This window comes from Glycine soja, chromosome 6 (genome assembly GCF_004193775.1).
Source record: "Glycine soja cultivar W05 chromosome 6, ASM419377v2, whole genome shotgun sequence".
Taxonomy (NCBI): domain Eukaryota; kingdom Viridiplantae; phylum Streptophyta; class Magnoliopsida; order Fabales; family Fabaceae; genus Glycine; species Glycine soja.
Genome location: NC_041007.1, coordinates 10,172,136 through 10,191,177, shown reverse-complemented (window position 1 = coordinate 10,191,177; position 19,042 = coordinate 10,172,136). Strand labels below are relative to the sequence as shown.

The window sequence follows — 19,042 nt, the reverse complement described above, 5'->3', positions numbered from 1 at the left end:
AAATCGATCATTTTTTTTATTTTAACACAATTTTAAACATTTTTATTGATTTAAGATTTAAAATTTATTTTATTTAATTAATCTACATGAAAATTATGAAAATCATCAAATATTTGACAAAAAAAAAACAACATATAAGGTGAATTTTTTTTTTTTTTTATTCATGAAACTCATTTTTCACATAATTTTTATTATATTCATGATTTTTTTTTTTATTTCAAACATGAGTTAATTCGTATAATTTTTGTACAGATAAATCTAATTAAACAAAATTTGTGTCTTGAATTCATAAAAAAAGATTCAAAATTATATTCAAAAATAAAAAATGATTAATTTTTTAAACGGATTAACTTGTCAAGAATTAAATAAATAAATGAATTAATTTAGAATATTTAAAAGTTAGGGGATTAATTTACTAAATTTAGAATAAAAAAATAAAATAAGGAATTATTCCTATATATTACCCTAAAATATATTCACAATAAATTATAATACAATTAAATACATATCCAATAATATAAAATTAATTACAATTTCAACTATTATTTTTTTTAATTAATGATTTCTGTTGTACTTTATTCTTTACTATACACTCCCCTGGTCAAATCTGACAACGATTATGTTATTGTTTAGTTTTGATTGGATTGAATCTTTGAAGGTGAAATTCTCCAAAAACTCCTAACACAATTTTGAAGTCAAACAAGTATGAAATTCAATGATGTGGAGACTTAAAAGGTCGACCACTATAAGGGTGGATTAAACAAAAGAAGAATGCACATAATTGCGACGAAATCTATGGAGATTTGCGGATTCAGCATTAATAAATAAATAATCATAGGATGAAAAATGTGCCACGTATCCAAGTTAAGCACGTGCTCGTGCTTTCCATGCCCGCAACGCTAGCCTTCCATGATGTGTACACATTACTGTATATAGTATATATGTGAAGCTTCTTCCATAAACCATAATTCCCTCCTCTGCATCCTGCACACATTCTTGCCGACTTTTTTTCAAACTCATATATATGTTGGGAAATCACACAATTGCCCCCGTCCCTCAGCTAGCTAGCTGGATTTGTTAATGTAGTGCTAGCTGAATTTAACCAAGATTGTGAATTAGCAATAATAAGTTAATAACTCATCAAATCTCTATCAACTTACCCTATATACATAAACGTCTCTGTTTTTTAAACTTTTAAAATAACTCCAAGTCAATTCATATTCTTTAGACTTTAGTGGTCACAGTCACACACTACCAATATAAATAATTTTACAATCTTTTGAAATAAATAATATAAAAATCATATAGGTAGTATATGATCTATTCATTTATTTTTTCTTTATCATACTTATAAAGAAGCCATGCATCACAAAGTAACCCCATGGAAGTGGCGAAGGAGACACGCTCCATCCGCCTATGAAACAGCACACCATAACATGAAATTCACATCAACATCGCAAACTCTCACACACAACTTACACATGCACACCCTTCCTTAATTCTAACGATTCCCCAACCACCCACGTTCTTCCCCTACGCCTCCCCCCACACATATATTCACACTCCCCTGCCCCACACACCCACCTTATATCACAATCCCCCTCCCCCCAAATTCATTCCCATCCTCCAAATTCAACGTCCTTTGGAACGCGTGTGATTCGTATAAAACAAACACACATATCACATAATGTTCCCGCAGAGTTTTAACATTAGTGGCGGTGGTGCCGGGCTTGAACAACTGTTGCAGCCTCATCACTTCCCATCTCCAATGGAACAACAACAACAACGTTCCAGGTGGAAACCCAGCGTCGAGGTGGCACCCAATTGCCCTCGCTGCGCCTCCACCAACACCAAATTCTGTTACTACAACAACTACAGCTTGTCCCAGCCGAGGTACTTCTGCAAAGGCTGCAGGCGATACTGGACCAAAGGCGGCTCTCTCCGCAACGTCCCTGTCGGCGGTGGCTGCCGCAAGAACCGCCGCGGAAAATCGTTGCAGTCGTCGTCGTCGCGGCAACAACGCGCTTCTAGCTTCGTTTCTGGGGACACAGAGTCATCATTTAGTGATGCCCAACAGATTAACAACGGGTCTCGTGATATAGACATGGCTCTCGTGTTTGCAAAATTCTTGAACCCAAAACCAACCACTGGTGAGGATAACAATGGCTCATCTTCGACTTCCAACAATTTTACACCGGAAAGTGTAGAAATTGAGAATGATGCAGTGGTTCAGTCTCAGAATAAGGCTTCATCCGATCCTGTTATTGTAGAGTCTGAGAATTTGAGTTTGGGTGAGATTGATGAGTTGGAGAGGTTATTAGGTGTGTGTGGCGATGAAGATGGTCTTTGGTCTGATGCTACCTTGTCTTCTTCGGTTACTTGGGAACCACCATTGAAGGAGTTGGAATACTCGATGCCGTTGAATGAGGATGATGATGATGCTCAATTGTTACCCATCATCACTTCTGCATCCACAATGATCAGCGACTCTTGCTGGAGTAATTGGAGTTCTTTTGATCTTTCAACCATGGAAGCCTTCTCATCAAGTCCTTCTTAATCAATTGGATCTGATTTTAATTACATTTACTTTTTATTTATAAGTTTATGATTTTCTTCTTATTATTTGTAAGAGAAGAGAAGAAACAGAGAGAGAAAGAGAGTTACCTTTTATATGTTCCTATCGATGAAGTTAATTAATTTTAAAAAATTAGAATGTTATAGAAATTGACTATGCATAGTGGATGTAGAATAAAGTTGTATTTCGGCTGCGTATAGGCCATATCATGGAAATGCAGTTGAAATATTAAGGAATACTCTCGGATCTGGAATTGTGTTCACACGGCCAATCTGTACCTTTTGGAATATACGAATGATATAGATACTATAAATTTGAATATTTTATGTATTTTAATTTTAAGTCTTCGTATCTTACATTATGTATACTTGCATATGTTGATTTTAGTCAAAATTTTAGTTACAACTCAATCTGGCGTATGAAAAATGATGGAGTAAATTATCACTTCTGTGAAAGTTATGATGCACATATCGAATACGACAAAGTACGGTGACATATCAATTCTTAAAATATAGAATACAATATGTTTAAGGAATTTAAATTATTGTTGGCAATAATATTAACAACTCTTTTAGGTATATTTTTTAGATGACTGAGGTGGGTTCGTGTTTAGGGGTCCAAAGTAGATGAATTTTAAACAGACCCATGTGCATGATGAGAAGTGGAATGTGGGCAGCGATTAGTGGTATAGTTGTTTGCGGCATGCAGTGGAGGAAAACAACCAACCCTACTACATAGGAAGTGGATAATTTTGTTTAGGGAAACTGCTAACATATAATAACCTCTATAAATAGGCTTCATAACGATGTAAAAAAGGTCCTTGACCCAAATCACAGAAGCTTATCTTTCCTAGCCATTTACTTTTATTTATCACCTTTTCTACTTTTTCTACCCAAAATGTGACATTGAACACGTAGGTCAATGGAGCTGCCACTATATTTTATTTTTAGGAAAAAACTTGGATACAATACTTTTGATATTATTTTCCAATCAGAATTAAAATTTAATCTTAGTAATCTACATTGACAAACTTTAGTTAAAAAAAAAAAAACTCAAAGTGAAACTCCAATTTTAATGGAAAACAACACAAATCAAAAGTAGTTATATAACGGTATCTAAGTTTTGCCTTTTTAATAAAAAAATTAACGTTTTCAATTTTCAATTTTATTTAAACTGTATCTAATCACAAACTCTTTTTTGGCTATATATTCTATTTGTTCCGACGCCTCTCTCTTTTCTCTTCCGATTTTTCTTATTCCCCCTGGCTCTCTGAATTTTATCTTGTTAGTCCTGCTACCCTGGTTCACATTAAAAAGAAGTTACTCTATCCTATTTATGAATCACACAAATAAGTTCTTGAAAATAACATGAATTTCACGCGCCTTAAGTTTTTTATTCGAGTTCCATACAAACATTTTGTGATTTTTTATTACGACAGTTATAGGTTTGATTCACGAGTAGCATCCTACCACGTGAACATGATGCAAACGAATCATTGGATGACAATGATGAGAAAAATGTTCTCTGTTGGGTTAGAATTATATATTACATATTTACCAATGCATGTCGTAAAGTAAAAGATAATACGGGAAATTAAGAGTCTCACCATCTAACTTTCTTTGCTTGCTTCCATCGTTTTCTCTCTTCTACAGACTACAGTACAGATGGAATCAGCTCACTCTTTAATATCACTTACTTACCTGCGTGAGTCACGTCATTGGAATTGTTGCAGCTATCGTGCACCGACTATATATGATATAAAGTAGTTATTTCAATCTAATTTTAAAATGATCTTTATATTTGTTATTAAAATTTTAAATCAAATATAATAAATAATAAATCTCATGTCTAAAATGAATGTAAAGATTGCAGAAGAATAAAGTTGAAGGTCATGGGAAGCAGATAGTGTAAGAAAAAAAATGGAAAAAATGAATAAGTGAAAGAGAGAAAAATAGAGAAAAGAAAAAAACTAAATATTACTCAAATGAACAAATCTCCTATTTTTATAAATACATTAAGTCTTGTATAATGTTAGTAAATTGTTATACAATTAGTTATAATAATAACTATCTTGCAAGTAAGTAAACTAATAAATAAATCGTTATATAATTAACTAATGCTATCGTGTACCAACTACCGACTATATATGATATAATGTAGTTATTTCAATCTAATTTAAAAATAACCTTTATACTTGTTATTAAAATTTTAAATCAAATATAATAAATTATATATATATATATATATATATATATATATATATATATATATATGCTTTAAATAAATTTAAATCTAACACATTTATGACATTGTTAATTTATAAACTTATAAGTCTGGTACACTTAATTTGTTAAGTTGATAAAACACAGACAAATTTTTATTATATAGTGATTTGGATAATATTTATTATATATATTGATTAATTTGTGTAATATTATTCAAAATAACACAATAAGTTATGAATAATAATTTGTGTAATGTTATTTTTCATTTTAAACTTAATACACTAAATAATGTACAGGTATAATGTTGGTTGGATTGTAAAATATCCATACTTACACCAGCTAACCCTGTAATTTTTTACAAATGAATACTCATACCTAAATTTAAACTCTTTTAATTTATTAGATAATTTTTCTCTCAGTTTTAAGTATTTTTTGTAACAATATCAATTGAACATGAGTCCAGTTGCCATCGCTGATAGTATTAGCAATTTTATTAGTTTCATTACAATACGGTAGAAAGAAAATGGTTTCAATGAGATGTTAAACTCGAGTCAATTAAAATGTAGTTCACTTTTATTTTTCAAATTTTGTAAGCAAATGATGGATTTCATTTATATAAAGAGCATTCTGGAAACAATCGGGGATTCTCAACATCAATAACAAATCTTTGAATTTTATTGTCCAAAGTGAGAGAGATTCCTTGAGAGGAAAATGTATACTTATAGTTGTTGATTAGAAAATCAACAACATTATGATCGAAAACACACATATATAATAAATTATAAAATCCATAAAATCTTAACATTTGGTTTTCTAATCTATAACTATAATTGCACTTTATCCTCTAAAACATATTGTTGTAGAAAAGCAGATTTTAACTCATTTAAAGCATGTAAAGGACTTCCTCGGTATTAGGAATGAAAGAAATGGAAGATAGATAAAAAGTAGTTTTAGGATTCATTCAATTCATTCATTCATCAAAGTATTACAAAATTGATGTATTTATACAAAGATAGAAAATAACTAACTTGAGTAACCAACACTAACTTACTCAAATAACTTCTAGTAACTATAACTTGAGTAACCAACTAATTTACTCAAATAACTTCTAATAACTAACTAAATTAATTTTATGTCTAATACTCGGTTTCATGTGTGCTATCAATCGTCTTGAAAGGCAGGAGAGTTAAGCAATGCTGCCAAACACCAAATTCAAATTTTATTTTGTTAGAATTAAAACTAATAAATTATTATTTGTCAATAAAAAAATATTATACCAACTTGTTAGCACAAAAAAAAAGAATTATATCATACTATACAAACTTGTTACGGTATTAAAAGTTTCAAATTCATATCAAATATTTTGTGTGAATTTTTAACTGAAAATAAAGAATGATGTCTAAATATTACTATTTCTATGTTTAAAATTCTAAGAACTAATTATTATTTTTACGTATACTCTTATAAAGATATATGTACCTTTAGCCATTGGTGAATAGCTGTCCAAAAACGTACGAATTGCTTTTAACATATTATCGTGTGAGTTTTACGTGAATATATATCACTAGACACTACTTAAAAAGAAAGCATGCTAGCTTAAAGCTTAATTACGTATCAGATTTTCATTACTCTTTTTCGAGCTGGCTTATGAATCCTCGTGATTGTTTCGGTTTTTGGTAGATGGTGGAAACAGAAGCAGGGTAATTATCAGTGGGATGGTATTGGTATAAGCAGTGGAGTTATACTATAGTTCAGGATTAAGAATTCAATCATGAAAATGTATCTAAATCAAGTTAGCGGGGGTTCAAAAATAGGCTATGTAATAATAAATTTATTGATTTTTATAATAATTATTTAAAAAGTTATATTATCGATAATTTCTAATTAGTTAGAATGTAAAACTTTTTATAGTAACAGTACATTACCATTAAACCTTCATTCCATAAACTTTGTATATGTTTGAGTGCTTCTGGTACTCTGGTAGAATAAATTTCATTTGCTTATAGAAAAGTAAAAGCAGGATTATATATAGGAAGAAAAGCAAAATTTTTGCCTTGGTTCAAATGGCTTTAAGTTTTATTTTTCTTTTTCTTAATACCATTTAATTTTATATTCGAATTTAACAGAACTTCAATTACTTCTGTTGTAACAATAAATAAATAAAAGGACAAAATATTGAATGAGGAACATACATACCAATACTAGTTCACCTGGTTTTAGTGGAAGTTCCTCCAAGCCGGTTACCTTGCTGCACATAGCCACACGCAATCATATTTGCCATTCAATAAAAAGTTAATTACTTTAAAATCTTAACATGTGTTAGAAATTCTGGATTTTAATGATCAAGCATAGGGTTTTGTTAAGTACAGAGATATGGCATTATGTTATATACCTAATAATCAACCTTCCTTCTTTATCTTCTCTAAACCAAAAGAATCTGCATCCTTTTGTGAAGGGCAGTTTCTTTTTGTCGTCCCCCCACTCTGCAAAGAATGTGAGGATATTCTTTAATCACACACAGCCAATCAAATTATATATTTATTTTAATTCATTGAACAATTAATCAAAGCTAAACACAAAGTATTGGGCTGTTGTTAGAGATCTTTATTGAATCCAAGATCTTGATAACGACAATTACTTAATGCACACTACTTTTAGTTTGGTGCACCCCAAAATTCCTACTCCTTCTTACCCTTCCTCTCTCCAGCAAACCCTAGTAACCTCTCCCCCAAACCTACATGACCACCAAGCCCCACCTCCACCCAACCACCCAACAACACCACCACACGAAACACCACCAGAGCAACCACCTGACACCACCTCCACACCGCACTAAATCCACCATTGTGTCACTACCCAACCATTCACCACCACTACGTGCATACTTGTGACCCACGAACCTTCATGTTGCACCATCACGCCACATCACTCTCACATAGTTTTGGATTGAGTAATGCTTAATATATTTGTATGTATTCGGAGATATTAAGAATTTTGGGGGTCTACTATGCAAAAAAAAGGTGCATTAAGTGATTTCCCTTGATAACTTGGAACAACCCTGAACACCGGAGTGAAGTTGACCCAAAAAAAGAGTTTGTGAAAGTCACGTACCGAAGTGGCAAAACACAGTAGCCATAGGTTTGCTCTCTTTGACATCTTTCACTTTGACTTCTTCCACCCTCACATCTTCCACTCTGATACCTCCCTCTACCACAGCAATTTTAATATTTGGACCCAACGCATCCATTACCTCCTGCCAAAATTCTATGACGTGTTCCTGAATGAAAAGGAAGTGGGAGGAATTCACCATGTTTATTGACGGAAACAATCACCAAAGTTATTGACGATATTAATCGGCACCATCAAATTCTAAGCATTCTATAAAGTATAGGCTCGTATATATTCTATACACAATTGTATTGATTGGTGTTAAATATAGAATAATTCAATTAGGATCTTACAAGTTAACCTGGTTTGCATTTCTTAAACAACCACCAGCTAATCCAGAATTATTGCTTCAATATTAACTAGGTTGAATTCGTGAATTTGCTTCATCTTGATATCATTAATTCATTGTACTATTCATTCACTTATTAGGATGTTATTAATGAATACATCAAGAACACTGATTAAAAACAATATAACATACTCTGTTAATAGTTTTGTTAATTACTTACCTTATAATTTAATTTTCTTAAACAAATGCGCAAGAAACATATAACATACCGTATTTATTAAACGCAATTTGACAGGAAGAAAGAGAAAATGTTGAAGAGGTAATCCTGGTACTCGCATTCATCTGAAACTAATTGCTTCAATTTTTCAATGTCTTTTTTATTGAAGGCATCGTAAAACTCTTTGACAACGCTCTCTACATCTGAATGTGACAGGAACTCAGGATTTTCCCCGGCCCGTGCTTTCCATTTTTCATTTTGGCACTGTTTCCATAACTCTATTATGGACCTCTTTTTTCCAACAAATGCATATGGAAACAACGTACCTTTGGTAATTTGGTGATTTTCAACTAAGTTGCTGAAATGACTACTCTTATTGTTGTTGTTTAATTGGGCAATACATGGTCGTGGGTTGATAATCTTGTTCGAGCCCATGCAAGCTCCTAATGTGGTAGACATTTGGGGTAGTGATGCCATGGCCTAGCAAAGAGAATTTGGAAATTGAAAGAAGCTAACGGTAATTTTATTATTATAGTTACTTGTCAAGTGGTCTTTGCATCTAACTAGGGTATATAGTTTTCCATTTCAAGAAAGGAATGGATGCCTTTCGAGGCATGTTTTTTGTTTGTTTCAAGTAATTTAATTAAGTTCCACATCTTTACAGGTTGCATATATATATTCTTTGGGTACATTAGGAGGCCATCTAAGTAAAGAAAAAAATACTCCATAAATTTATTGAAATAAATTTTAAAAAATCATACAAAAACTATAAATTACTTTCATGAAATTTATATCATCCATCCTCATAACGGACTAATATTTGGTAGACTAAACTGTTGACCTAAAAAGAATAAAAAAAACTAAAAATTAAAAAAAAATCAAACTATTTAAGTTATAAAATATTTATATTTTAGATTATCTAACTCATAAATATATTCCACAGAAGATTCTGTTTGAACAAGAATATTCATGATATGGTAGAATTAATTTATTTTTCTACTAATTCTTTTTCATGCATATGTAATAGTTTTTTTTTACTTAATTATACTTTTAGTTGTTTTATTATCTTGATCGTGTGATTTTACTGTATCAGATATTCATTATATAAATTGAATCTTCTATTTATCTTAATAGTACAATTTTGATTTTTATATTTATTTTTTGTTAATTTTTAACGAATTTTGTTGGTTAATACTACTGAATGATGTGACCATTGTCGTGTCGTGTTATCTGATATATAAATTGAAGTGTCTTAATTATATTTTTTTATCCTTCATAATTACAACACCTAATAAAATAAAAGTACAATTTAACCATATATGTGTTAGACACAACACAATAACAAACACACCATTAATATGTCATTGTCTAATAACTCATCCACCCAATTTATTAAATATTTAATAAAAACTAACAAAGAAACCAAAATGGTAGATTTGCATACTTAAAATCCAATTTGTAAAATTAGAACTTAACATACAAGAGAAAAATCCATACATAATTTGAAAATTAACACGATTAAAAAAATCAAAATTTTAATTCAGAGATTCCACTTAACTTATAGGTGAACTCAACTCATGGTTTAAATGGCTTAATTAGTTACAAAAATTACTCTACATTTCATGTTATATTAAATTGTAAAACAGCCTATCGTTTGAGTAGATTGACATGATTTACCTAGTCATTTTGACAACTTTAGAGGCATACTAATAAGTGGATGTATTCCGATATTCATAAACGAATAAATGGTGTATCTTAACATTTGTGATTGGAAGATTACATGTGTCAAACAACTTGCTAGAGCAAAATCAAAGTGCACACTATTATTGTTGAGCCAGATAATGCAACGACAAACAAGGGACCCTCAATCATAAATTATCATGTCACAAGAATGTTTGCTTTCCTATTTTCCATCCTCGATTTAATGAAGGTATTCTCGCTTGCTTCTTCTATTGTTTGATTTCTGGGGAAGTAAAACTTAATTAATTAGTTCAAATGCTACAGAAAAAAACGTTTCTGTACGTATGACCCATCTGCGCAGAGCAGTACACACACATGCATGGTGGGATAATGGATATTATTGTATATTCGTTTGTTGCTCATTTAAAAAATTTGCCCCATCCACACACATTAATTATATATATCTGTACAGTTTCTATATCTATATAATTAATAAAATTAAATAAAATCAAACTTTAACATTTTTTTTCAAGGATAATATCTTCCTTAAATTTGTTGTATCATATCTTTCTTTTAATGACATTGTCACAAGCCATTTTATATATTTTATTTAAAAAAAATATTTAAAGTATACGTTAATCATGTTTTTATTTAACTTTCATTTTACATTTTCATGTTTTTATTGATATTTCATACTTTTGTAAATTTTCAAATTTTTACAGTTACATTTCTAGCTTTTTTTAAAAAAAAATATAACAGTCAATTTACAATAATTTTTAAAAAAATTGAAAATAAATATTTAATTCAATATATTAAATATCAAAACTAAAAAATATACATTAAATTAGTCTATAAAGTATTTTGTATAAAAGAACATAAAAATTAAAAATGAAAGGGGAATTAGAGTAGTTTGTAATATATAAAAAAAAGTCAGTAGTTTTTTCTGTTTCTTTTCGTCAGAAATAGTGGGGAAGTCAATATTTTAAGGAAGGGGTAGAAGGACTTATTACATAACAAAAACAATGATTGTAAAAATTAGTCACTAATCTCTAGTTGTGGTTAGGGAATCAGTTGTCCCCACCTTTCAAATTCCCAACTTATCCTAACCCTATGGCCCACACGATCCCTAAACAGATACCCAACTTGTTTTCATCCCCAAATCACTCAAAATCTCCTTAAGTCCTGTGCTACTCAAATATTTTCTGTCTTTCAATTTTTTCTCTGTCTGCTTTCTTCACATTAAAGTTCTCTTTGCAGTTTTCCCACAATTATTTTCCAATATTTCACACAGTAAAATCAAGGTCACCTATAATAATTTAGTATTGATACTGATTATCTCAACCCTTCTCCTAGACCAATCACAATCCCTCACCCACATACCTCTAGAGTCTAGCTACATCCCACCATGGGATATTTGTATGGACCAAAAATCCAAAATAATACAATTAATTAAATAAGGTGCACAATTTTCATTTTCAAGAAAAATTGGTCTGATTACTAGCATAGGCTATTATTAAAGGAATAATTGTCTTCACATCACTATTAGTTGGAATGCGAAAAGTGTTTATATGTTAGAGGAAAGGCATACATACAATGCACCTATATTTTCTTTTCCCTTGGAAAGGTCGTCGGCTGACTTTCATGATAAGGAACAACTTTATCAAATACAAGATGATTTTGAGACCTCACCATGCATATATAACAGAAAGGTTGTAGCTATGTGGCTTCTACCACTTTTTACTAATGTGTTCATCATTTTTTTTATTAGGTGCTGCTTAGTCCATCTCAATGCTTGGATTCTTATGCCAAATTAGATGCACCATCATTATGATGACTTGGGAAATTCTCAGCAACTCCTGTCATTTGCACCTAAAAGGAAGGAGAAGAATCGAAAATAGAACTGTTGTCATGTCATTCACATAATCACATGTGTATAAGCAGTTTCTGACTTTCTGCTTGTACCTTTATACAGTAGTATATAGGAAAGGGATATACTCATTGGAAGAGTAAGACTCACACTTATTCAACTTAATTTTCAACTGATATTATTTTGATAATTATATATGTTAAAGTTTATACAAATTAAATATTTATGGATACAAAGAAAAATTGTATCTAGAAATTCTGTCAATAACAGGCCGATTTACAAAATTATATAATACAATCAGAATAATAAATTATGTTTCCTTATATTTTTATACAATTTAGAGATACAGATTCATGGATTTCATTTTCTTCTGTACATGTTGATTACATACAGGGAAAGCAGATTAGACTTCAGACCACCACCTTTCAGGATTGCTAGATACATTTAGGTCTCAATTCTCTGTTTTTTTTTTTTGAAGAATTCTCAGAGTTTATCCACCATAAGAATGTTCTGTCAAATTATAGTATTTTTTGCCTTTTCTATAGTCCAAATTGGTATCTCGCTACCAATAACAGCACATGCACAGGACCCAGTAGACATTAAAAAAGCCAATCCAGTCATTTTCCCAGCGGATATTCTCTTGCATAAGAATGTTGTTACACTTTGTGAATGCTTGGATCGTTTATTTTAGATAAATAATTGTTTACTTTCTAAAATTTCTCTAAAAAAATAGTAAAAATAAACGATTTTTTTTACACCTCTATGAGCATCTTTAATGGTGCAACCATGGAGAAGTTGCTTAACTCACTTTTTGTGGATGTGAGCCCTTACAATGCCACACGAGATTTAAGACCTTGAACAAATTTTCTCTCAAATTGTGCAATTAGTAAGAACTCAAAAGGTGTTTCACAATTCCTAAGAACTGATGAAAAATGTTGTTTATAATAAACAATTATTCTTATATAAGAATTGTCACGTCAATTACTCAAATGATAAAACTGCATAAAAACTAATTCTTAAGTTAAAAAATATCATAAGTAACTCCCATTGAAGATGCTCTTAGTTCGTCTCTGGTTATAAAGATTACATCAAGGAAGGGTTAATAGTACATAGCCAACTGAAGTAGAAAATCTTGTACTACCATATCCTGTTTACCCATCTGTCTGCTTAGTGCTTCTAATTTGTCTGTTTCTTTCTTCAGCCTTTGCTGTAAATTCACCTCAAAACACAAAAGTGAAACAGTGTTTGAAGATTAAGGAACGGTCTACATCTTCATCAGTAACCTTAAATGGAAGATAAGAGACTTTCAATATCCAACCATGATGCTAAAGAGGGCATAGATAGTAACTTAGAGATTCTAGTCTAGTGCTGCTATGTTTGGATGAGATAGAACAGTGGCAGAAACACCACCTCATCATGTCAAGCAATGCATTAACTCTTTTTATCTTGTTTCTTAATATTTCCATGTGTCCATCCATCTCTGTAGCTCTGAACCAGGAAGGCCTCTCTCTACTTTCATGGCTTTCAAGCTTCAACTCCTCCAACTCCGCTACGGCCTTCTCTTCATGGGATCCAACAAACAAAGATCCTTGCACATGGGACTACATAACATGTTCCAAAGAAGGGTATGTGTCAGAGATCATAATAACATCCATTGATCTACGTAGCGGCTTCCCCTCACGGCTCAATTCTTTTTACCACCTCACCACTCTTATCATCTCAAATGGAAATCTCACTGGTCAGATTCCAAGTTCAGTGGGAAACTTGTCCTCTTTGGTCACTTTGGACCTTAGCTTCAATGCTTTATCAGGAAGTATTCCGGAAGAAATAGGAAAGCTATCTAATCTGCAGTTGTTGCTGCTGAATTCAAATTCCTTGCAGGGTGGAATTCCAACCACAATTGGAAACTGTTCAAGGCTTCGGCATGTGGCGCTTTTCGACAACCAGATCTCTGGAATGATACCTGGAGAAATAGGCCAGTTGAGGGCTCTTGAAACACTAAGAGCAGGAGGAAATCCAGGTATTCATGGAGAAATCCCAATGCAGATATCAGACTGCAAGGCCCTTGTTTTTCTGGGACTTGCGGTTACTGGGGTTTCCGGGGAGATTCCACCAAGTATAGGAGAGCTTAAGAATCTCAAGACAATTTCTGTCTACACAGCACACCTCACAGGTCATATCCCAGCAGAGATTCAGAACTGCTCAGCCTTGGAGGATTTGTTTCTGTATGAAAACCAGCTTTCTGGAAGTATTCCTTATGAATTAGGCTCCATGCAAAGCCTCAGGAGGGTGTTGCTGTGGAAGAACAATTTAACTGGCACCATTCCAGAGAGTCTTGGGAACTGTACAAATCTCAAGGTTATAGATTTCTCTTTGAATTCTCTGCGGGGTCAGATACCTGTGACTCTCAGTAGTCTACTCTTGTTGGAGGAGTTTCTTTTGTCTGATAATAATATTTATGGAGAAATACCTTCCTATATTGGCAACTTTTCCAGGCTGAAGCAAATAGAATTGGATAACAACAAATTCTCTGGGGAGATTCCACCTGTTATAGGGCAACTGAAGGAACTCACACTCTTCTATGCCTGGCAGAATCAACTGAATGGAAGTATACCAACAGAACTATCCAACTGTGAGAAACTTGAAGCACTCGATCTTTCGCACAATTTCCTTACTGGTTCCATTCCAAGTTCACTCTTTCATCTAGGGAACTTGACTCAGTTGTTGCTGATATCAAACAGACTTTCAGGTCAAATTCCAGCAGATATTGGAAGTTGCACCAGCTTGATCAGGTTACGGCTGGGATCGAACAACTTTACCGGTCAAATTCCATCAGAAATAGGTCTTTTAAGCAGTCTGACCTTTCTTGAGTTGTCAAATAATCTATTCAGTGGAGATATTCCCTTTGAGATAGGTAACTGTGCTCATCTAGAATTGCTTGACTTGCACAGCAATGTGCTGCAAGGAACCATTCCTTCCTCGTTGAAATTCCTAGTTGATCTTAATGTCTTAGATCTTTCTGCAAACAGAATAACTGGAAGCATTCCTGAGAATTTGGGCAAGCTTACATCTCTAAATAAGTTGATTCTGAGTGGAAACCTTATCTCTGGTGTGATCCCTGGGACACTGGGGCCGTGTAAGGCTTTGCAGTTGCTGGATATAAGTAACAATAGGATCACTGGTTCTATTCCTGATGAGATTGGTTATTTGCAAGGATTAGATATCCTCTTGAACTTGAGTTGGAATTCTCTTACTGGCCCCATTCCCGAGACCTTCTCAAATCTCTCAAAACTATCCATCTTGGATCTCTCTCACAACAAGCTCACAGGTACACTCACAGTACTGGTTAGTCTTGACAATCTTGTGTCTCTAAATGTCTCCTACAATGGTTTTTCTGGTTCTCTTCCTGATACGAAGTTCTTCCGGGATATACCTGCTGCTGCATTTGCTGGTAACCCTGACCTTTGCATTAGCAAGTGCCATGCAAGTGAAAATGGTCAAGGCTTCAAGTCAATAAGAAATGTTATTATCTATACTTTCCTTGGGGTGGTTTTAATTTCTGTTTTTGTCACTTTTGGAGTAATTTTAACTCTCAGGATTCAAGGGGGAAATTTTGGAAGGAATTTTGATGGAAGTGGTGAAATGGAATGGGCTTTCACTCCATTCCAAAAACTCAACTTCTCCATCAATGACATTTTGACGAAGTTGTCAGAATCAAACATTGTGGGAAAGGGTTGCTCGGGAATTGTTTATCGTGTGGAGACTCCAATGAAGCAGACTATTGCAGTGAAGAAGCTATGGCCAATAAAGAAAGAAGAGCCACCAGAGAGAGATCTCTTTACTGCAGAAGTTCAGACCCTTGGATCAATAAGACATAAGAATATAGTAAGACTTTTAGGATGCTGTGACAATGGAAGAACTAGATTGCTATTATTTGATTATATATGCAACGGGAGTTTGTTCGGATTACTCCATGAAAATAGATTGTTCTTGGATTGGGATGCAAGGTATAAGATCATACTGGGAGTAGCTCATGGTCTAGAATATCTTCATCATGATTGTATCCCTCCAATTGTCCATAGGGACATTAAAGCTAACAACATCTTGGTAGGTCCACAATTTGAAGCTTTCCTTGCAGATTTTGGCCTTGCAAAACTCGTGAGTTCCTCAGAGTGTTCAGGAGCATCTCATACAATTGCAGGTTCTTATGGATACATAGCTCCTGGTGAGCATAAATGCTTTTGTTATTCTAAAACAACAGTTCATTTTAGCAATGTCCGTTTAAGAAAACTCAGTCTTACATCATTGTTTTGTCAAAAAGTCATTAAAAATTTCAGTGCCTTTATACTTTTAAGACATTCCTTTTCTCTCTCTTTTGGTACATTAAAAACTGTGTGCATGTCTTTAAGACATTCTTTTTTTTATTTATTTATTTCTAAATAGGCTGTTCTTTCTATATATAATAATTTCCTGAAACCATATTAGAATTAAGATCTATATTCTACTTGACCTTTTTTCTTCATTTGTTTTGTATTTATGTCCATTTTGGGTCATTTTCCCAAACTCATTGTGCCTGCTAACTAATCACAACTGCATTATCTGTCAAACTGCAGAATATGGATACAGTTTAAGGATCACAGAAAAGAGTGATGTGTACAGCTATGGTGTTGTGCTCCTTGAGGTCTTAACGGGGATGGAACCAACTGATAACAGGATTCCAGAGGGTGCCCACATTGCCACATGGGTTAGCGACGAAATCCGAGAGAAGAGAAGAGAATTTACATCTATCCTTGACCAGCAACTAGTATTGCAGAGTGGAACAAAAACCTCTGAGATGCTTCAGGTTCTAGGAGTGGCTCTCCTATGTGTGAATCCCTCCCCGGAAGAACGACCTACTATGAAAGATGTAACTGCAATGCTCAAGGAGATCAGGCATGAAAATGATGATTTCGAGAAACCAAATTTTCTCCATAAAAGCGTGGTTACCACCAATCCAAAAGCAGCAGTTCACTGTTCAAGTTTCTCCAGATCATGTGAACCTTTAATAATAGAATCAACATCTTCTTCTGTATAGCCACCATTTCGATTACTAGATTTGTTTTCTTTTTTCAAGTGACAAATTATTTGTGTAGATTAGTATACATATGGATTTGGATCATTTTCTGTACGAGATATGGTCCTGTTAGAGAGGGTAAGGCACAAATACAATTAGTGGAACTACACTAATCATGGTGAGTTATTGTTTAATAAAAGTATGTCTTTCTCTCTTTAATTGGAGACTATATGTCCATATCCTGTTACTTTGAGTCTTGTGGATCAAAAAGATGTCGTTCAAAGGAGAAACTCCACTAAAGGTAACCAATCAGATTCTTAATAGAAAATATTCATCAACAAAGCTGGTAGTTACTTCACATCTATTATATGGTAGCCAAACAAAAAATATCCTGTTACTCAAGAACAAGATATTATATCTTATGACAATTCCACTATACAGTTATGTTCTTTCTGTAGATAAACTCTTCAGTTGCAAACAAGTCAGATAATGCCAGAAACTTTCATCTTCAATGAGAATAGAACAACGTTCTTGCAATATGGTATCAAATTGTTACTTGTTATTGCACTAAAATCCATGAAGAATATGCTGTAGGACGTAGTCCCACTCACAATCTAGGAGCCTGCTTTTGCCGACAACTGTGACAGAAGTAAACAAATTAATAGTGGTACTGTGCCTTAGACCTTAGGTCCAATTCACCTTGGCAATAATGACTTCATAGAGAAGGGACCTGATGAGTATACGAACATAGTTGCTTTCAAGGGACTGGAGAGATGGGCCATTGGAAAGCAAGAGTTGAAAGTGCCTTCTTTCCTGGCATAAGCCTCTAAAGAGCAAAATTATAGAGAGAAGAAGAGAAGCACCTGGACCACAACCCTTCATAAATGTTTCAAACAATTATTTGTGAAGAGATAGAGATAGCTCGTGCCCCATGTTAGTGAAAAGAGGTCTTGCTTTTATTCATGTGATAGGAGACCATCCTTGGCCCACAGATATATAGTTTGATAGATCTTATATATCTCCCTGGTTACAAAGCAAGCAGCCATCAACATTAAGTAATCACTATTAATTTTTTCCATACAAGAAACCACTAACCTCTATAATTAGAAAAGATAATATATCTAGTTCTTTGCGCAATAACAAAAAGATACTGTATGCAGTTCAGTTCATGCAGAACGGCATTATTTCATAATGGTATGTTATTTTCGGTTACTTTATAAGATTCTGTTATGATAAACTTCTACATAAATATTTTCAAAAGGAAAAAATGAAAAAATAAAATGGATTGAACTTCTAACACCGAACTCAATTCATTATTTCAGGGTAATTAATTAGAACCAAAGGAAAGAGGTCTTTAGGATGAAAATAAAAATGCAAATATAGGTTCCTTTTTTTTAACACTATATTTTTACTTCAATTATTGGACTGATGAAAGAATAAAAAAAATGATATGATTCAACCTCAAACTCATTTAAATGTAGCTGATAATAGCAGCAAACTGATAAGTTAAAGTCAATTTATGTTCCTTGGCTTTTAGAGAAGTTAGAGGATCCCAGGTATCCTCCCTTGAGATCATTGGTTAAGTTAAAATAATCTTGTGCCAGTTGATTTATGTGTTCAGTGCGGTGGTAGACGTCGCTTTTATTAAGGTTGAAGTGCATAAGTTGATTTTAATACGTGAGAAAAAATTAATTCATTTTAACTTCTTATTTTCTTGTCATGTAAGAACACATTTTTTAAAGCCTCCTTTTGTATAATACCCAACAAAAACCCCCGGTCCACCATTGGAAACAAAAAAATTATTCATATAGTAACATACAAAAATATAGCATCCAAGGAATATTTCACTCAGTACTAAAAAATGGCAGATAATAGAACTGCGTACATCAACAACAAATGGAGCACAACAACCATGTTTGGAGGAAACAACAACGGGAGACAGTGAGAGTGAGACACAGATGAATCTAC

At 33.0% G+C, this 19,042-nt stretch overlaps 3 protein-coding genes across 3 annotated transcripts; 2 read left to right on the top strand and 1 right to left on the bottom strand.

Annotated features, from left to right (window-relative positions):
• The first annotated feature begins 1,362 nt into the window (after window positions 1–1,362).
• On the top strand, window positions 1,363–2,896 carry LOC114415506 (dof zinc finger protein DOF3.5-like). The gene has a single exon (XM_028380226.1). It carries the CDS (start codon window positions 1,688–1,690, stop codon window positions 2,555–2,557), a length of 870 nt encoding a protein of 289 aa, XP_028236027.1. The 5' UTR covers window positions 1,363–1,687; the 3' UTR covers window positions 2,558–2,896.
• A 3,009-nt stretch (window positions 2,897–5,905) lies between these two features.
• Window positions 5,906–8,945, bottom strand: LOC114414128. The gene is made up of 5 exons (XM_028378472.1): window positions 8,527–8,945; window positions 7,912–8,077; window positions 7,193–7,283; window positions 6,997–7,048; window positions 5,906–5,996 (listed from the first exon to the last, which is right to left on the bottom strand). Exons 1-5 carry the CDS (start codon window positions 8,593–8,595, stop codon window positions 5,937–5,939), a joined length of 438 nt encoding a protein of 145 aa, XP_028234273.1. The 5' UTR covers window positions 8,596–8,945; the 3' UTR covers window positions 5,906–5,936.
• A 4,177-nt stretch (window positions 8,946–13,122) lies between these two features.
• On the top strand, window positions 13,123–17,293 carry LOC114415505 (receptor-like protein kinase 2). Its single transcript, XM_028380225.1, has 2 exons — window positions 13,123–16,246; window positions 16,635–17,293. The coding sequence occupies exons 1-2, from the start codon at window positions 13,438–13,440 to the stop codon at window positions 17,093–17,095; spliced, it is 3,270 nt and encodes a 1,089-aa protein (XP_028236026.1). The 5' UTR covers window positions 13,123–13,437; the 3' UTR covers window positions 17,096–17,293.
• Window positions 17,294–19,042: the final 1,749 nt, after the last annotated feature.